Genomic DNA, 21,150 nt, shown 5'->3' on the forward strand with positions numbered 1-21,150 from the left:
ATTATTATTGTATTGTACCATACAGTACAAATTGTACTTTTAACAGATCAACACTAACAATTTAAAAATATAACATTTCATTAACCCCACAGTTAATTACACAGGAAATAAAATCACATCCTACAGACTATCCTCAACATTCTAAAACCAATTCTTTAAACCACTGCACAGGCCTTTAAAAACTCCAGTGTACATATAGCCAGACAGTTCATTACAGTTTATGATCCTCCACCACAGATCTTGCTCTGTGGGCATAAAGTTCAGCAAGAGAATACGCAAAGTCCACAGGCTAGGGCACTGCATACACAAGTGCTTTAAAGTCTCTATTTGTCTGTGACAGTGGCGACAAAGTCTCTGTTCCCGAGGGAAATTGTTTTGGCATCCCAATATTTCTTGTGTTGGCACCAGGTTTAATCTAAATTTTAGGATTTGCAGCCTAAAATGTCTTGATGGGTATTTTATTAAATAGGATGAGACAGTATTAAAGCTTTTGATTGTATACACAAAATGGTCACCAAAACATTTATGTTGCAACAGAGCATCCCGTAAATTAGCTCATACATATCTAATAGGTTTTATCTTTGTGGTTTTCTTTGTGGACACAAAAGATGACTGCTTTCAGTGTAATATTTTAAACAGACAAACCATCCTCGCCATTATTTTCAGTGTCTGCTTTTCAACTTACACCAATGGAATAGGTTCTTCTCTGCCATACGAGGGCAGCTGTGCCTTACCAGATAGTGGTCATCCTGGAAGGCGTAGTGAAGTGTGGTAATCCACTGACTATCTCCTTTCACCAATACATCCCGTTCCTCCCGAAAGCAAGCAGTCTGTAGAAGAATATAATAAGAAATAATATTACAACAACTGTCGACTTTACCTTATAAGAACCCAACAACCTCTGAAAGGGAAGCAGCTCAATGTACCTAATCCGGAGAGACATTTGAACAGTAAACCTCATAGGATAATCTCTGCAGTGAGAAGAACTTTGATCACCTTACATGACTTAATCTTTACTAGTTTGACATAGGTAGTCTATATTCATTTAGGATTATCAAAACATAAAAAACCTGCCACCGACAGCATTCTAGTCAAGACTCTTCCCCTGAACAACAGTGACATGTAAGTCAATGTTGTGACAAAGTCCCTGGTCTTTTGGGTACTTCTAGTGGTGTGGCCAAGGGGCCTGGTAAGCTCCCCAAGCTAGTGGATGATGGCCCAAGGGTTGTATGGGGAGGATCTCCTGTCACCCCCACTTAATCCCTGTCACGAGGCAGGGGTCTGCCAGATTCTGTGGAAAGGTGCTACAGCCCCTTTAAGCACCATGTCAGCTGCAACCTCACGCATAGTATTGCATCCCATCCCCATCTTAGAATCAGCAAGCTGGGGACCTTGCTCTCATTAGAAAGCATCAGAGCTTTGAAACACTGAAAATGTTTACCGCACATCCAGCTGCAAATGTGGCTCCACTGCCCTTCGCGCATGTATGTGTAGACAATCTAGGTTTGTGGACCGGCTTCTTAAAGCCCTGGTCCTGGCGCCACTTCGATTACAAGATCAGATATGCGCTGCACTTGTGGGAAGCAGGCCGCTCCCAAGCACCCAGTCACATTAGCAGATCATTCATGATCCACACCTGCAGAACGCTATTGTCCAGGCAGGCCCAACGGGAAGACCTGATGCATTATAAATTAAAACATCCCAGTATGGTGGGGTGAGCATACCCAGATGACTGTTGTTGCAGTCTGGAGCAAGATGGCAATTCATGAAGAAAGGGGGAGGAGGTTTGAGTCAGCCAGAAGGGAGCGCCGCAGACAGAAGACAGGGGTTGGGGGGGGGACATCAAAATATGGTTGGAGAAAGAACAGGAAGTGGTGGGGGGTATCACAATGTGTCTAAAAGTGGTAAAAGGAAACAAGGAGGAGGTGGAAGGGAAGAAACCTCAGGACAAGGCAGGAGGTAAACAGGAGGAGGTTGGGAAGCCAGAGGAAGAACCCAGTGATAAGTGCAGGAAAGAAAATAAGAGCAAACATTGCCCAAAACAATACGGAATGAGCATTTGGTGCAGCAGCAAGGATGGCCAGGACCAGAGGAGTTCAGAGAAGGCTCAGGGGGTAGAAATCAGTAACCTAGAGGACGAAGGCGATAACACCCTCTATACATCTTCTGTGGAAACTGGGGTCTGCAAACCTGGTTGGCTCTGTATGCAAGTAGAAGACCCAGTCCAGTTGCTCCAACCACTCATGGCAGACACAGCAACAACCGAAATACCTACAGGTGGGATCAGTGGAGGCCATATCCCACCACCAAGAGGCAACATGCCAGAGCACATTTAGAAAGAGAATCACACAGTGCCAGCGAGGTACCCACAGGTCTTGTGAAATTTGGAAGCAGACCCTTGAACTAGTGGAACTGTTGAATAAAGGCTGACCTGACAACTTGAGTTTTGGCCCAAAGAGAAGCACATTTGGGTTAAATAAAATGTGTTCTAATATTGCGGTTGGACTCTTCTGGGTTGTACCTGTCTAAATGACTGTTTACAGTTGTACTGCATACTGGTAAAAAAAGATGCAAGTGCTTGCAGACTAGCTCTTCACTGCTTAAACTGCCCTGTCAGCAGGCCCGATGTCAGATGGTAGCATTTTTCTCTCATTTCTTCTACATGCATCCAAAGTGATTTTAAGTTGTGAAAAGTTTAACAGGTTGGACAACCAGAAAAGCAGATCCCAGTTTGGTGAAGTTTAGTATAGTGAAATCCCTGCTGTGGATTAACAATTGAATAGCTTTGGATAAGGGGAGTGTGAAAGGAAGCCATATGTTGTCCCCCTGAAATATTACAGTAAAACTATAGTGCACAGGTGGATGTCCAACCTCCCATGCACTCCTCCTGCAAAGGTTGTGGAAAACCAAACCCCGAAAATAAAATTTCAGAAATTGATCCCACAGTTCACTTCCCCTGGTCCCAATGAGTCAATGAGTTGGATGTGCATTCTGTATAGGCTTGCTGATATCATATGAGATCAAACAAAATGGTCACCCGATCATTACTGGAATCAATGGGTCCTTTACATGCATAGAATATTGTGACCAAATTAACCTGTAAAATATGTAATGTTGAAAAATAATCTTATTATTTTAGCAAACTTCAAACAATGAACCAGCCTACTACTTTTTTGGAACCAAAACACATCCAAATGCAATAGTTTTATAGTTGGCGGGAAATGTAATCAATATTCTCACACAGCCAGGCATTCCGAGTATGTCATTCACTTGATCAACTATTCTTTATTAGGGGTAACGCTCCAGGTTACCTCTGCTCTTTTTAGCATCTCCCATTTGTGTAGGATCTTCATGGCAAACACCTTCTCTGTACTCTTGAGCTTCACCACTGCCACCTGTTGAAAAGAAAGATTGCATTTCAGTATAGCTACTACAATGAGAAAGAAAAAAGTGGGAGATTGTTTGCCAGAGTATTAGAGCTGTGAGACTGAATCAACGATTAGAGAGTCAAACTGTGTGAAATTGACAGGTTGATGGTCATGCATTCTGCATTACGTATACCAAATATGGTTTATTGGGAGATTTCCCGGATGCAACACCTGGCTTCTAAAAGGCCAATATGTCTAGGTTCTACACACACCGACTGCCTGCTGCAGCCCACTACAGGGTCAGTCCGAGGAGCGAACGAAAGGGAGCGGGAGGCACGATTGAGAAGGAGCGAGCGAGCAAAAGAGTTGTAGGAATTCTGCCACAACGCACCGACAAGAGGAGATATGGCACACTGAGAAGGCCAAGAAGAGATATCCTGACTCTGCCAGAGCAGAAGCAGCAGATAGTTTTTTGAATTCATGCATACTACATGAATGGCCTTAAAATTTAGGAGTGTCAACTCTAAAGTGATAGAGTAAAGGTTTTGGGAAATAGTGGATCGTTTCATTATTAAATAATTTGTTGTCCCAGGATGTAGCTGCACCAATATGATCTACTGAGAGCCAACAGACGGAGGGGGGGAGATGGAGGGGGGGGGGGGGGGGAGTGGAAAGCGACCGCTCTGCAGGTCACCACTGTGGCGTACATAGACACCTTATTTTCTCTTGATGTGGGCCCCTGGTTAGCAGTTGCTATGGGACATTGGCAAAAGGGAACAATGCAAAGGATGTGTAGAGTGTACAAGAGAGGATGTGGTAAGAAAGGGGTGGGTTTTGGAAGGTTTGATAGGCGAAGGAACTGCTGAGTGAACATGGGTCAGAGCAAATTGCAAAAGGTATATAGGATGAGGGGAAGGGAAAATGAAATCGGATCAGAAAGTGACAGATGGGTTTGGTGACACTTGTGAGGCAGGACATGATACAATAATTGACCATCATACATAGGGGTGATGAGAGATGCTGAACGCTTTGCTCAAGGTTAATGTATAGTATTGGGCATATGAGGGTAAGATGCTTCTTCCCTTTACAGCCAACACTTTACATCACATTTTCAGAGCACGTCCAAGTGAGGTAGCCACCTCACCTATGAAGTGCATTACCTTACATTTGTGCAACCAGAGGCATAATGGAGGAGTTTGCGCAATTCCCAAAATAACTACACCAGACTGGCAAAGCCACTATGATATTGTATCCGTTCCAGTTTGCAGAAGATCCTTTGGCACCAGTTAATGACGGAAGGACGATGGAAGACCAGGCTAGTAACCGTGTTTTGTTATTTGATAGTAATCCTGTTTTTTCCAGATCCCCATCCCCAAACCCCTGGCACTGAAATGTAAAAACTGGTATAGCGTTCTCCATTTTCCCCATTTTGTCTTTTAAGTTTTACTTTTTATCTGTACTGTCCTTTTTATGTCCCATTTTCTCTTTTTTGTTTGTTTTTAATATACATTTAGATTAGATGGTAGAGAGTAATGGTATGATGCATCAAATAGTAACATGATATTATATTTTGGACTTTATTTAGAAGAGCTGGCAGCTAAGATCTATTGGTAGAGGGCTGATAGTGGCCTGCCGAGTAGAGCACAGACCTAGGTAAGAGATTCATTATATAGTTTATGTGATATGCTGAAAACAGCGTAGATAGAATTATAATGGACAAGAGGATATAGGTGTGTTGACGGCACACCTCCCCTTGTTTCGAGGAAGAGGTTTGAGAAGGAGCTTGTTGGCTGCCAAACAAAAACGAATGCTTAGAAGACTAGGCTGTGATGATAGAAGCATAGAGGACTATAGACCTAGGAAAATCACCAAGTGAGACAAGAGGGGCAATCAGAGGGCTTCAAGTCAAGGCAATGCAAAAAATGAGCAGAGGAGCAGATATTAAATGAGGTAATCAAAGCATCCATGTGGGGCGATAAGGGTGCCAGTACCAATGTACAAATGACAGCAAGGACTTTAATGTCACTCTTCACCTCCCCAATAGAGCGAGCGCGACGGGCTGGGCCGGTTAATTGCACCACAGGGTTTTGTTCAGCCCTCTGACTCGCACATGTGTTCAACTCCTTGGCCCGTGTTTCAAGGTGGGTCAGGTGGGTAACCAACATCACTGCAGACCCCTGGCACCCTTCGTGGATCTCCAGACCGGCAGCGCAACTCAGTCAGGCACAATGAGGACAGTCCACCCCAGTCAGTTGCACTGAGAGCAGGGGGACCCGTCCCCTGTTGCTGCCACGGTGACCCCCGAGAAGGGTTGCCGGAGGAAGCCGCAGCAGTAAATCTCCCTTGGCCCAGAGGCCACAGCGAAACTGCCAGGGGGCTGCAATACTCTACGGGTTGGAGAGCCACATGACCCCCTGGGCCTTCCTAGAGGACCCAGCGCCGGTCATGTTGCACCACCACAGAAGAGATGCGACCTGCAGTCGCCGGGTATGCCCAGGCAGCGTTCCAACGAGGGGGATCTGCTGTTCTGAGCGACCGACCTGCCAGTCATGTTGAATCCTCTGAACAGACCCCGCCCGTTGAACTCGCAACTATTTCGCACCCTCTTGAAACTTCTTTTCAACTTTCACTTACGGTACTTGTTTGCCATCGGTCTTTCACCCGTATTTAGCCTTAGAGTTTGCCATCTACTTTGGGCTATATTCCCAAGCAACCCGACTCTGAGAAGACCCGATCCCTGCACACCAGGGCCCGCTACCGGCCTAACACCGTCTGTGGGGTGAGCCTCGATAAGAAGGACCTGGGTCCCTAAGGGACACAGGGGAGTGTCTTCTGTGTGCCATATTTCCCACGACCGGCAGGGATTCAGTGCTGAGCTCTTCCCTCTTCACTCGCTGTTATTGAGGGAATCCTGGTTAGTTTATTTTCATCCGCTTAGTAATAGGCTTAAATGTTGTGGGTCGCCATATCTGATCCAAGGTCGTACTCGGAGAGCCGAAGCTCGTGCGGCTGGCCTCAGGTCTAGAGCTGTTTGGGAAGGGGGGGGTGGGAGTTGTGCTGTCCCGATCTGCACCAAAGCCTGCGTGGGCTCCAGGGCCGTCAGGCGCAGGCAGCCATGGGACACCACAGACAGCTGACCTGAGGTGGGGAGGTGCGTCAGGTTTTAAGGCACCGCCACCCCCACCGGAGCACTCCAGACGTCTGTCCATCCCGACCCCACGAGGTGGGAAACTGGGAGGACAGGACGGGCTGGCAACAAGCCTCTGCGCCCGGACCAGGGATCCTGCGACAGTGCTGATTAGGGTTCTGACTTTAGGGGGACTAAGAGAAAGGGGGTCCCTGTGATAGCGGCAGCCACGCCTCTAGGAGATTGAGGTTCAAGCAACCATCAGACAGGCATAGCATTGGGAGGAAACCAGGGCCACAATGTGAGTTCGAAGTGTTGATGATCAATGTGTCCTGCAATTTACAATAACTCTCGCAGCTAGGTCCGTTGATCGGCGCGCAAGCGATCCACCGCCAAGAGTCACTGGCAACTTTCAGATGTTGGCCCAACCTGCTGGTGAAGGAGAGGGTGAGGGTGTGGTGGAGGGGAGGCAGCGCTACCCGTACCGCCTGCGTGTGAGAAGGCCCATTGGCCAAGTCTACTTTTCCCCACTTGGAAGTCAGCCAAGATCATTCAGGGTTTAAACAGAAAAAAAGGGTTCCAGGCGCTCAGCCCGGGAAGCCCTCGCCATCTATGGCAGCATGGGAGGCTTCCCATGGCAACAGAGGCAGGCTGCTCAACTGCCGGACCACCTGAACACACAGCAGCCACTCATCCCCCACCCAACATTAGAGGGGTGAGAGGAAGGATGGAGGCGGCAGGTCATCAGGGAGGGCACATGGGACCAAGCTCTAGGTACCTGGAGACAAGGGAGGCTCACCTACTGCACCGGCAAACCTGGCCATCTCTCACCCATGGTAGTGGGCGGCCAGACCAAGACGCCCACCCATCGAGTAGTCCCAGCTGCACATTGGCTCAGAGCTCACCCGGCATGCTAGGCTTCATCCACCTGGGGACACGCCCTTCCAAAGCAGCAAGCTTTTCCTCAGCTCCCGGCCGCCCCACTCAGGACTTCCCTGCCAACTGGGGCCCCATCAAGGCCCTCCTGCCCAACAGTGGGGCATGGGTGAGAGAGCTCTCTGTTATATCTTTCTCCTTGCTGGTTAAGCCAACCCTGCGAACGTGGGTCAGAGACGGAGCGTGTGTCAGTGTTTCTCCTGCTCCACTGTTCATGATCCTTCTGCAGGTTCACCTACGGAAACGTTGTTACGACACTTACTCTAAATAGCAGAGTTTGATTGTCTTCTCGGCGCTCCACCAGGGTCTTTGCCAAACCCGGTGGAGCTAACCAAAGGACCCCCCCACCTCCAAACCATCGAATTGGTAGTAGCGATGGTTGATGTGTACAAAGGGAAGGGACCTAATCAAGACAAGCTTATGACCTGCGCTTACTGGGAATTCCGCGCTCATGGGAAATAATTGCAATCCGAAATACCCATTACAAAAAGGCTTCAGTGGGTTACCTGCACCTGTCGGCGAAGGGTAGACAAACGTTGATCTGTTCAGTGTAGCACACGGGCAGCCCCGAACATCTAAGGGCATCACAGACCTGTTACTGCTCAATCTAGTGTGGCTGAATGCCACTTGTCCTAAGAAGTTGAACACCGACCGCTGGGCGTCGCATAGGTAGTTAACATGGAGGAGTCTCATTCGTTATCGTAATTTAAAAAAAAAAAATTATTGATTTTATTCAAAAAACCACAACTCAAACCAAACTTACAGTGGATGCATAATGTCAATCACAAATAAACTTGCATTGCTATAGTGAAGCTCACTGTATCTCCCCTTCCCTCCCCCCTCCCCAGCCTACTCCCCTTTATTTCCAGTCTCTCCCTCTTGCGGTAGGGATTCCTCTTCGACAGAACTCAGTGGGTCTCTACCACTTGGTCCATCATGCGAAGACCCGAATAATTCAGCAATCAATTGCCTCCAGCCCAATGGGGTTCCGGCTTCTTCCATCTCCCCTGTACACGCTTCCTGCCATATCACAGTTTCTGCCTCCGCCCACTTCTGCAGATCTTTCCACCATGTTTCCATTTTCAGTCTATGACATGCCTTCCAACCCATCGCAATCCTTCTCTTTGCTAGGACATATGCTAGGTCTTTAAGTTTGCTTACATGTTTAAGCTTACGTGGTATGGAGAAACCTATCAAGCAAGCCCATGCTGTATCCTCCTTCATATGGATCCCTTTGTCTTCCATTTTTTTGCGCTATTTCTCCCCAATATCTCTCTATCAATGAGCACGCCCAAAACATATGCACCATTCCCGCATTTTCTTCATTACATTTAGGGCACACTTGACGTCCAGCGTTTTAAAATTTGGCTATCTTATGAGGCGTCAGGTATGCCCTGTGAGTTATGTACAATTGTATCTGCTGTAGCCTAGCATTTCTCAATACTTTATGAGATCCTTGTGCTCTTTCCTACATCCCACTACTCATCAGGGCCCCTACTACTTCTTCCCAGTCCAGTCTGATTTGCACCACCTCCTTGCCCGCTTGGGACATTATCATCTCATACAATCTAGATGTTTCATCTCCCCCTTCTGCTATGTCATATAGCGTATCTATAGCTGCATCCGGATCCTCCGCCAACACCACTTCAGAGCAGGTATCTTTAATTTGTTGCACCACCCCATGATACGTCATATATTGCCCTACATGCAGCCCCATTAGTTCCACCAGCTCCCCGAAATTCAGTATCTCCCCCCCCCCGCCAAACATCCCCCACCATCGTTGCTATCCCCACCTGTTCCCAAGGCTTCCTAATCATTAACCTTAGTTGCTTTTCTCTTCCCACCACTGTGACCAATGGGATCTGTGGGGAGCACAGAGATGGCTTTTCCATTAACCGGCACGCTCTCCGCCACATCCCCCAACCGAGGCTCATCATCCTCGGGCGGCCTTCCAACTTCAATTTAGGTAACCATATCATCTCTTGTAGAAAGTATGGGGCGCAGTCTGTCTGAAACAGCCTGTGTTCTAGGGTAGGCTCATCTGAGAGCCATTTAGCTACGTATTGTAGTTGGCTCGCTACGTAGTAAACTTCCCAGTTTGGTAATTTAATGCCTCCTTTCTCGTATGGATTTTGTAATTTCCACAGGGCTACCCTGTTCCTCATCCTGTACCATAAGAATTCCTAGCATATGCCACTCAGCCTAACAAAACATTGCCTGGGTATTTAGAATGGGATGTTCGCGAAGAAGTGCAACAATGTGGGCAGCGCCACCATCTTGAGCATCGCCCCTCGTCCCATCATTGCCAGGGGGAGCTTCACCCAAAACTTCATGCTACTTTCCAATTTCTTGACTGCTCTCTCTATGTTATGTTTATGGTCAGCTTCTACCATGTGATATATATCTACCCCCAGATATCTGAATGTGTTAACCTCCCACGGTATCCGTAGAACTGGCAAATGCTCTTAAGGGAGCCCACTATACCTGCCCAACGGGAACATGCAGAACTTACTTGGGCTCACTGCTATGCCTGATAATTTTGCAAACCTCTTCATCACTTCTAATATATATTGGAGGTTCTCTTCTGGGTAGCGCAAATATAGTAACATCATCTGCATACAAAGAGATTAGATGCAGCGTTTCCCCAACGACAATACCCATCGCATCATATTGCTGCCTTAAATAAATCACCAGGGGTTCTAAGGCCAGGATATACAGCATGGGGACCATGGGCAGCCCTGCCTGGTACCTCTACTGAGTTGCCATCTGTCAGAAACCACAGCCCGTCTTCACTCTAGCAAGCGGTGCACTGTATAGCAATTTGACCCATTGGAGATATCCTGGTCCCATACCATAATTGGCTAGGACCGCAGTTACCAGGGCCATTTGACCGAGTCAAATGCCTTGATCACATCTATTGATACTATCGCCATCTCGCCTGTATCTCCGTTGGCATGTTCAATAACTCGGTGGAGTCGCCTCAGGTTATTTGTGATGCTTCTATTCGGGACATATCCTGTTTGGTCTGGGTGTATTAGCTTATTAATGACCTTCAGTCTATTCGCCAAAACCGCTGTCAGAATTGTGCTGTCTTGATTTAACATCGACAAGGGCCTATAAGAGCCACAGTCGCTACCTGGCTTATTGGGTTTGGGAAGCGATATAATGACTGCTTCCCGTAGTAGTCCGGTAATTGCCAGCTTCATATGCTTCATTAAGCATCTCCAGTAGCAAGGGGGGGGGGGGGGGGGGGGGAGTACCTCAGTTTTATATGCTTTATAGAATTAGCTTGGGAGGCCATCAGTTCCCGGGGTTTTACACGTGGGCAGTTGCCGCACTACCTCTTCAATTCCTCTAGGGTGATCGGGGCATCTAGTTCCTCCCTCTCCTCTGCACTGATCTGGGGTAGTCCGATATCTTCCAATGTGTCTCTTATCTCTTCACTGCTGCTTCCTGCCTCTTCCCCATACAGGCACCTAAAATACTCTGCAAATTCCTGATTAACCCCTTCTTGTGTATCGGTTATGCTCCCATCTTCTCTCACTATTGTTCTAATTGGGGGCATAGGGGTCTTGTTTTTATATAGCCATGCTAGGACTCTCCCCGGTTTGTCCCCTCCTGCGTGCTGTCTCTCTACATACTTTTTATAGTTGAGGTTGCACAATCGTTCCCAGTATACTGCACATTTCTGTTGCAGGCCAAGGACCCTCTCCATGTCTTCCTTGGTATTACTACCCCTTTCCGACACCCTTTCTAGTTCCTTTTCAGCTTGCTGCAATTCAGTCAGGATCGCATTCTGCAGTCCCCTAGACTTGGCTATGACAATCCCCCTCACCGCCACCTTGAAGGCTTCCCAGAGTGTGGCCGCCGTCTTAACACTGCCAGTGTTTATCTCAAAATAACTTATTATTTCCTCTCGCAGATCTTCCCTAAATACGTTGTCTTTCAGCGCCTGAGCACGCAGGCGCCATGTGGGTATCTTTCCCCTCGGGGGTCGGTATTGCCACACTAACATCAGTGGCGAGAGGTCCGAGAGGACACTCGCTTTATATTCTGCGTTCGTTATTTCAGTCATTAGTTCATGTGACACAAACACAGTCTAGTCTAGTATATAGGCCTTGAGGGGCCGGCTAGTGTGAATATTGTCTATCCTGTGGATGGCGTGCCCTCCATGCATCGTCTAGCCCAAAGTCTGCCAATAGTGACTGCAATGACTTCGCAGCCGGAGTTGGTCTGTCTACCTTAGTGTCCGATCTGTCTATTTTGGGGGTTCAACACAATTCAAATCACCCCCCCACAGCACAGCCTCCCCCCACACTACCACTGAGTTTACCATACAGGGTCCTAAAGTATGCTGCCATGGCCTGGTTCGGGGCATAACAATTTACAATACATATCTCTCTATTTTCCACCAGCCCTTTCATGACCACCATCCGGCCGTCCGACTCCGCTGCCGAAAGCAACAGCTGGAACGGGACATGTGGGGCCACCCATGTAATTACCCCTCTTGCATAGGCTGAGTATGCTGCCCCTACTACCGTCCCTTTCCACTTCTTCCGTAGCACTTCCAGTTTTTCCTTCGTTAGGTGTGCTTCTTGTAACAAGGCTATGTCCACTTTCTGCCTGCGCAGGTACAGCATAACCTTGTTTCTTTTCAGATAGCTGTTGAGCCCCCTAACATTCCAAGTAACTATCTTAAGGTCTCCCATGGTTCATATCGTTTTTCTCGGGGTGTAGGCTCGCACCCCAACTTAACACCCTCCCCAACTACAACAAACCACTGCACACCCCTCCGTACCCTCCCCCCCAACCTCGACCCCAAACCCAACAAATGCCCAGCTCCATCCCTGGATCTCAGGCCCTCCCGCGTTTGGTTCTGCCTACAAATCGCAGGCCCAGAATCCAGTAGGGTGTCACCGGGCTACCAGTGACCTAACTAAGCTTCTAGTTATGGGGGTGTGAGGTCATGCTCCATGTAAGTCTCATACTGATATAAAAGTTTATAGTACCACTGGATCGTACCTATAACTGTCTCCAAGCCTACTTCCCCACCAGTTATATGCAATGCTATACTCAAGTCCCATTTGTCATAAGCTGCAGCACATAGGGCGCTCCAGACGCATATTATTTATCTCCGCCTTCATCTTCCTGGACATCCGGTTCTTGGGGGCAGTTCTGCGTGTCCAACCATCCTATGGCATCCTCTGGGGTGTCAAAAAACCAGGTTCTGCTCTTGTGGAATACTTTTAATTTTGCTGGGTAGAGCAACATGTATTTATGGCCTGCTTCCCGCAATCTTTTCACAGACCCAAAGTTCATGCGGCTGCGCTGTACCTGCAGGGTGTAATCCGGGTATGCCATTATGTTCGCTGCCCCCCTTTGAATCGTGCCACCATTCCGAAAGTGTTCGAGGATCCTTTCTCGGTCCCGATAGTTTAGGATCTTAGCAATCACTGGCCAAGGGGGGTTTCCTGGTGGCGGCTTCCTCGTCAGAGCCCTGTGCACTCTCTCTACCGCGAATCCCTGGGACAGGGTTCCTCCAGGTATCTCCTGCAATAGCATGGACTCAATGTATTCCGTGGGGTTCGTACCCTCAGCCCCTTCTGGCAATGTGACTATTGTTTCTCCAAGCGCGGCCCCCTCTGCCAGCTCCGCCCTGTTTTCTAGGTTGCCTACACGTTGCACTAGGGCATGAAGTTCCGATTTATGGGCCGCACAGGCCGCCGTGTTCGGGGCCACCTCTTTTGCCAGGTTCCCCGTGCGCTCAGCCAGTGACCTTACGTCTTGCCCGAGCAGCATTACATCCTCCTGCACTTCTCCGACTTTCAGCTCCAGTGCAGCTTTCAGTTCATTTATTGCCAGGCCCAGTTTAGTCTCCCAGGCCAATTTTAGGTCTGCTATCGCCACCAGAACATCCTTGTTGCCCATTGCGTCTGAGCCCCCTTTGGGGGTCTTGTCTTTCTTCCTGGCCTCTTCTGCGCCTGGTGGTGTTTTAGCAAAATCGTCCAGTGTGGGCTGTTTGCTTTTTTGTCTAAGGGGCTTGTTGGACATTTTAGTGCCTCAGGGACAAGTGGGCCAACCACGTACGGTTCTCTTTTTAGGTGTGCCAAGTCGCCCAAAATGTCAGGGCCCAGCTCACTCGTGTCGTCGTGGCTGCCTGTTGCTCCGGCTCTTTTTCGTGGCTATTTGCGTGCCACGTATTGTGATCCGCTTCTGCGTTGCGTTCGTGCCCAGCCTGCCTCCTCACATTTGTCCATCTCCGGAGTGGATTAGGATCCCCAAAGGGTTAACTTCTCTACACAGGCACAATGTGGTCCTACTGCCCAGCGTCTGGTGTCCTGCGATGCAATCCTTGTGTGTTTAGACCTTATGAGCGTATCCCGCTCCTCTGCCAATGCGCCTATAGCTGTTTGTTCAGTTATATTTCGCCCACGTTTTATTGTGCAGGCAGTATGGCAAGGTTCCCAAGCTACTGACAATGGGCTGCTTTGCGTCCATGATCAGCCCGCCTCATCACATTTGTCAGTTTCTGGAGCGAATCAGGATTCCCAGGGGGTTAACTTCTCTACACCGGCACTATGTAGTCCTGCAGCCCAGGTTGTTGTGTTGATGCCCTCCCTTGCAATCCCAGTGTGTTTATACCCTGTGAGCGTATCCCGCTCCTCTTCCAGTGCGCCTACAACTGTTCGTTCATTCCAATTTCGCTTGCGTGTTATTGTGCAGGCAGCATGGTGAGGTTCCCAATATATTGACGATGGGCTGCGTTGCGTACGCGATCAGCCTACCTCCTCGCATTTGTCAGTTTCACTGCTTCAGCTCGCGCTGTCCGGGACCTCTCTTCGCTTGTTACAGTATCCTCTTGTGGAGCGTCCAATGTATCCATTCTGCCCCTCACTCAGCACCGCGCGGTGTCTCCTTTCCGACCGCCGTCAATCTCGCACCTCTTATCTCGTCTGTGTTCCCAAAGCCTGCAGCCTTCCCAGTTTATGCGAGCGCTTCGGATACCATATACATTTTTTTTGTGAACATTTTTTATTGGTTTCCAAACAAACAATACAAACCAAACATGCAGTGCATTTATCAACAATCAATTGTACATTACGTAATTCTGCACACTGCTCCCCCTATCCCACCCCCCATTCCGAGCCTATTACTGTCCACATTCCATTCCTGCATCTCGTGGTAGGGTCTCCCCTTCCATGGGTTCTGTCGGGTCTTGTATTGACCCAAACATCTCTGCTATTAATAATTTCCAAGCCATCAGGTATTCTGTCTCCTCCTCCCCCCCCTGCCCTGTTAGCTTCCTGCCACACCATGGTTTCTGCCTCCGCCCATTTCTGCAAATCTTTCCACCACACCTCAACCCTTGGTTTGTGGCATGTCTTCCACCCCATAGCTATTCTCCTCTTTACAAGCATGTATGCTAGGTCTTTCAGTTTACTCACATGCTTGAGTTTCTGCGATCTAGGGAACTCCCCCAACAAACAGGCCCATACTGTATCCACCACGATCTTAACCCCTTTCTCCGCTAGTTTTTGTGCCACTTCGCTCCAGAAGCGCTCAATAACCGGGCATGCCCAAAACATGTGTACCATACTCGCATTCTCCTCATCACATTTAGGGCATGCCTGCCGTCCTGTATTTGCAAACCTAGACATCCTCTGGGGCGTCACATACGCCCTATGTGTAATATATAGTTGTATCTGCTTTAATCTCTCAGATACCATATACATGTATCCGCTGTGCTGACAGCTCGGCCTGCGCTCTCCTGAGGCTCGCCCTTTCGCATCTTCCATTACGGGGAGCTCCGGCGTGGGCGCCTCGTTTCTTTGTTTCGTTTCGCCTGCCCTATCTGCGGCTTGCACGGGGGCTCTCGCACGCGGCAGCGCTGCGCAGGGCTCCGACTCAGTTGTTTGCCTCCTTGCGGTCCAACACAACCAGCTGGGTGAAGGCTTACCGATCGCTTCGCTCTGCCCCAGACTTCCTTTGTCTTTAAGCCGCTATCTTGGGGTCCCGCAACGAAGGGTCCCCGGACTTAAATTGTACACAGTCAGCTTCCAGCTTCTCGGGTCTCCGTAAGGTTGCATACTCTGCATGCCCGATGCAATCATACGTCCATTAGTGTCGCATGAGGCTTCCCCTGCAAGCTTTAAATGCACTTTATTTCCAGGATAATGGACGGCTCTGCGAGAGCTCTCGGGAAACACCACCTCCTACGTGGCCATGTAGCCACGCCCCTTTCGTTATCGTAATTAACCAGACAAATCACTCCACAAGTAAGAATGGCCATGCATCACCACCCACACAATCAAGAAACAGCTATCAATCTGTCAAGCCTTTCCATGTCCGGGCTTCCCGTGAGGCTTCCCGTGTTGAGTCAAATTAAGCCACAGGCTCCACTCCTGGCGATTCCTTCCGTCAGGGCCCTTCCGTCAATTCCTTTAAGTTTCAGCTTTGCAACCATACTACACCCCCCGCCTCCCAACCCCCACTCTCACCCGGAACCCATAGACGGGTTTCCCAGAAGCTGCTCAGCTAGTCGGCATCGTTTATAGTCAGGACTACAAAGGTACCAGATGGTCTTCAAACTTCCAACTTTCATTCTTGATTAATGAAAATATACTTGCCAAATTTTTGCTTTGGTTCATCTTGCGCCGGTCCAAGAATTTCACCTCTAGCATCACAATATGGATGCCTGTTGCTGCCCATCTTAATCATGACCCCAGTTCCGAAAACCAACAAAATAGAACTGGAGTCCTATTCCATTATTCCTAGCTGAAGTATTCAGGCAACCAGCCTGCTTTCACCCCACTATTTTTTTTCCAAGTGAATGCTTTAGACCCCCAGGATACTCAGTAAAGAGAAGCAAGCTGGTGCAGAGAGACATGGTCTGGGACAGGCGGTATCTGGCCTTGTGGCGGACCGCCAGCTCGATCCCAAGTTCGAACTTTTTAAAATTATAACTATTTTTATTTATTGTTTTGCATTTTTGGTCACGAGTGCTGGCACGCAGCCTCAGGCTGCAGTTGGCCTCCTTTCAATCATGGCTGCCTTGTTTTAGCCAGGGGTGCAGGGGCTGAGCTGCTCCTTAGACACCACTGATTGGGCCTTTCAAGAGGCAGAGGCCCAATCAGATTTGCTGGCAGGCGAATGACGGCCCGCCTCCCCAGACCCCACTCCTAAGGCTCCTGTCCGTTCCTATCAGTGCCTGGCCGTGCTCCGGTACCCAACTTCCTGCCATCATCATTTATTATGTTTTTAAAACAAATATTCACACTCAACACTCCTCCGGACTGTTTCTTCATGACCCGATCCATCAAGTGAGTTCTGCCTTCTATTCTCTGCCTTCCAAGTCTTCAATTCTGAAAATGTCCCTTGCTCCATGGTGACTGTTCTGCCCTCACACTGACTCCCTCGAACATCTATTGATTGCTGTGCTGCCCTTCCTGTGTCCTTTAAAATCGTGCTGTTTGTTTGAAAATCATATTTAGCTGTGCCCCCTTTCTACTTAGAAATGGCCTGTTTGCCTGAAAATCTCTTAACTGTGCTCCCTTGCTGCAGAGCAATGTGCTTATTCGTCTGAACCCTCCCCTCCCCCTTTGGCATCCTCTGTCCCCTACACTCTGTTTCCCCGACACTGTGCTCCCCCCCCACCCTTCTTGTGTCTCAGTGAGTCAGCCTGGTAAGTGTCCTCACCATTGCAGCTAGCCATGTCACTATCTCCCCTATCTTCTTCAACTGCTTCTCTATTTCCTATCCCTCGCCTATCACAAAATCTGGCCGGAAGAAACTTAAGGAGGACATAAAGGGCTCCAACCCAGACCTTCCTATTGCAGAAACCTATGTCACGGCTTCCGCCAGAAAGACTCTCACAGGTATCCTCTTTGTCGTTCCCTCGCCCGACCTATGGGCCCGATACATGGTCGCCTTTCTCTCTGCCATCGCCTCTTCCCCCATTAATGGTGGCACCCTCTGGGAGGTCCTCCTCGACCTCTTCACCATTTCCAGGGTCATCATACATGTCCCCTGAATAGAACCATCACAGTTCAGGGTCCTCAACCCAAACTTCTCTTCGACAGGCTTCGCCTCTCAAACCTTACCTCTCCCCCTGAACAGTCTCACTTGCCCGCTGTGCCTTCCTCCTCCTCCTCCTCCTCCTCTGCGCAGGCTCCCTTGCCTACTGTGACTTCCTCCTCCTCTGCACAGGCTCCCTTGCCTACTGTGCCTTCCTCCGCCTCTGCACAGGCTCCCTTGCCTACTGTGCCTTCCTCTGCCTCTGCACAGGCTCCCTTGCCTACTGTGCCTTCCTCCGCCTCTGCACAGGCTCCCTTGCCTACTGTGCCTTCCTCCGCCTCTGCACAGGCTCCCTTGCCTACTGTGCCTTCCTCCGCCTCTGCACAGGCTCCCTTGCCTACTGTGCCTTACTCCGCCTCTGCACAGGCTCCCTTGCCTACTGTGCCTTCCACTGCCTCTGCACAGGCTCCCTGGCCTAGTGTTACTGTCCCGGCTCCCCTGTCGGCCTTGGCTCCTCCGCCATCCTCCAATAGTCCTCTGGCTCTGTTGCCACCCTGGGGGGCCCACCATCCCCTGCACCCCCCCCATGGAAGACCCTCAATGATGGCAAGCAGCTCCATATTGCCACGCTAAACTCTCGCTCCGCTGTCCAACACTCGTCCGACATCTGCAACCTCCTTGAACGCATGGATCTTGATGTGCTCACCATCACAGAGACATGGTTCAAGGACAGCTCTGTGACGAGTTTTGACACACTCCTCACACTGAAGGATACAAGATCAGGCCCAAGGGGTTAGGAGGGGGAGAGGCATGGATCTTCCCAGAATGGATACTCGAGTCCATCATCCCCACTCAGGCCTACTCCTTTTTTGAAAGCCTAGTCTGCAGGCTCCGACTCTCCTCAATCTTCCCTCCTTAAGGCCAACTTCTATCGGCCACCAGGGCAATCCACTCTCTTCCTCTCGGAATGGGCTAACCTGGCCTCCTCTCAACTCCTCCTGTTGGGTGACCTCAACATCCATATGGACTGACTCCGCATGACCTTTCCGCAACCTATGAGATTCCATCACCCTCTCGATCTTGCTTTCTGGTTCCACGCACATAGCTGGCCACACTTTGGATGCTCTCATCTCTACCGACATCCCTCTCGCTACCTCCCTCTCTTGGACAGACCACCCTTCACACTTACAGCTCTCCTCTCCTTTTGCATCGGTACACCCGGCACGGCCACTCAGATTCAAAGTCAACAGACCCATGAAAAGAGTGACAGAGGCCTTTGCCTCCACCTACTCTCCGCCTCCTACTCCTGCGGCTGACCCACACCCCGACACAGCCCTCGCTAACTTCAATCTATCTCCAACACCCTTGACATTCTTGCCCCCGTCATGAGGGTCCGACAGAAGCCTTCCAAAAAGTGCAACTCTTGGTAAGACTCCGATCTGGCTACCCTTAAGCGCAAGTGTAGGGCAGCTGAACGGAAATGAAATGAGTCAGGTGGACCCTCTGACAAACTGGCCTGCCGCCTCCTTCAAAGGCAATATCGAGACTGCATCCGCACCAAGAAAAGGGTCTTTATTGAAGCCTGCATCGCTGCGGCATCAAACACGGCCAAACCTTTCAAAATCTGTAAGGAACTAACCAATCCTGCAGCAGCATCCTCTTCTGTCACACCCAACCAGGACCTTTGCTCGGCCCTAGCTGCATACTTCACCGCAAAACCCCATGACATCCTTTCCTCTGTCACTTCCACATCATCCACCAACACACATGGAGCCTCCCTTGGCCCCTCCACCACTTCTCTCTTCTCTCACTCCCATCACACCTGATGAGGTTGTCAGACAAATCCGGTCTATGAAGGCCTCGTTCAAACATGTGGACCCCTGCCCCTCCAAAACCATTAAGGACAACATTGACTCTTTCGCTCCAGCCTTGGCTGACCTCTGCAATCTATCTTTTGCCACTGGAGTTTTCCCAACTTCTCATGCACTCCCTTGTGCACCCTCTGCTTAAGAAATCCTCTGCCGACACCCCCATTCGGGCAAACTACCACCCCATCTCTATCACCCCTTTCCAGGGCAAACTCCTGGAGAAGCTAGCTATCTCTCAGCTCACCCGCCACACTGAATCTGCTGGTTGCCTCCACGACCATCAGTCTGGTTTAACAGCATCCAGAGGCACGGAAACTGCTCTTCTGAACACCCGTGAAGACCTGCTCTCAAATCTTGACACAAACACTCCCTCTGTCCTCATTCTTCTTGACCTCTCCTCTGCCTTTGACATGGTAAACCACAACATCCTGATCGCACGTCTCAGTGAAACCATGTGACTCACTGGTCAGGCTCTGGATTGGTTAACCTCCTTCCTGTCCGACCGCCCAGATCCCAGGTGGAACTTGGGTTCTTTCTCTCTACTATGAAATCCCTCCACCGGCTCCCTGTGGCTGCAAGGATCAAGTTCAAGACCCTCTGCATTATCCACAAGGCTTTCTGGGGCCTGGGACCCACCTATCTTCACTGATGCCTTCCTAAATACTGTCCCTCCCAAGCCCTCTGCTCAACTACCTCGAACCTTCTGCGAGTGAGCCGGTTCTCTAAGCAGAGATTTGGAGGGAGATCTTTATCCTCAGCAGGGGCCTCCCCTTTGGTATACCCTTCCTGCCGCCCTCCGTCTTGAGCCTGATCTCCTCAAGTTCCGAAACCTCCTTAAGACATTCCTCTTCTACTCTTCTTCTCTCTCCCTCTACCCAGCTAACATCCCTCTCCGCTCTATCCTGCTCTTCCTCCTTTTCCACACAGCATGCAGACTGGCCGCCGGGAGCACCTCAGAGTCTCAGCTCCCCGGCACCCTCGCCAGTCCTCAAGCACTTGCCTCAGGGACTGCACTTGCCTCATTGCTACTGCACTCCGTCAATTACCCATTGAGAATGACATCTCTCAGCACTTACCCAGTTTCTGACCAACTGGGAACATCTGGATACCCCCCCATTCACTGTCCTCCCCACTGCCCTCCCCTGTACAGTCTGTGCACGATCTGAACGTACCATGCCTTGAAGATAGTCTATCTTCTTTTCCTCCCGGTCTCCCCTTCTGCATGGTGTCACCTCTATGCTCTTGGAAAAACTGCAGAATCGTCATCAGATCTATTTGTTATTTACACTGTTAATTATTTTATATGCACTTACTCTACCTGGGCAGACTGGTTATTGTTCAGAAACTCAAGGGCTCTGAGTGACTTTTTTCCTCCCCTGTTCCCCCCCTCCTCGAGCGCTTTGAAACACTTGCCTTGTGTACAGGCGCTTTACAAATAAAGCATACCATACCAGACTACCAACCTTTTAACTGCAGCAACTTTAATATATAGTATTGGAGCTGGAATTACCACAGCTGCTGGCACCAGACTTGCCCTCCAATTGATCCTCGTCAAAGGATTTAAAGTGTACTCCTTCCAATTAAACGGCCTTAGTATTGTTATTTTTTGTCACTACCCCTGAGTCAGGAATGGGTAATTTGCACACCTGCTGCCTTCCTTGGATGTTGTAGCCGTTTCTCAGGCTCCCTCTTCGGAACCGAACCCCGATTCCCTATTACCCATGGTCGACACAAAGTACCATCGAAAGTTGATAGGGCAGCCATCTGGATGTATCGTTGCCATCACAGGGACGTATCGGCCAGAGGTTAGAGTCAACATAGCGGCCAGGGTAAACAG

General features: G+C 49.6%; 1 protein-coding gene across 2 annotated transcripts in view; it reads right to left on the bottom strand.

Moving 5' to 3' along the window:
• The window catches only part of LOC138566955 (serine/threonine-protein kinase MRCK alpha-like), a 2,642,347-nt gene that overhangs the window by 2,087,704 nt on the left and 533,493 nt on the right, over positions 1 to 21,150 (bottom strand). For both annotated transcript variants that reach the window (XM_069644738.1, XM_069644739.1), the window contains exons 3-4: positions 3,312 to 3,395; positions 735 to 830 (exon numbers count right to left, since the gene is read on the bottom strand). In XM_069644738.1, coding sequence (XP_069500839.1) covers positions 735 to 830; positions 3,312 to 3,395 — 180 coding nt within the window. The remainder of the gene's footprint in view (positions 1 to 734; positions 831 to 3,311; positions 3,396 to 21,150) is intronic.

This window comes from Ambystoma mexicanum, chromosome 2p (genome assembly GCF_040938575.1).
Source record: "Ambystoma mexicanum isolate Mex_15411 chromosome 2p, UKY_AmexF1_1, whole genome shotgun sequence".
In the NCBI taxonomy this organism is placed as follows: Eukaryota; Metazoa; Chordata; class Amphibia; order Caudata; family Ambystomatidae; genus Ambystoma; species Ambystoma mexicanum.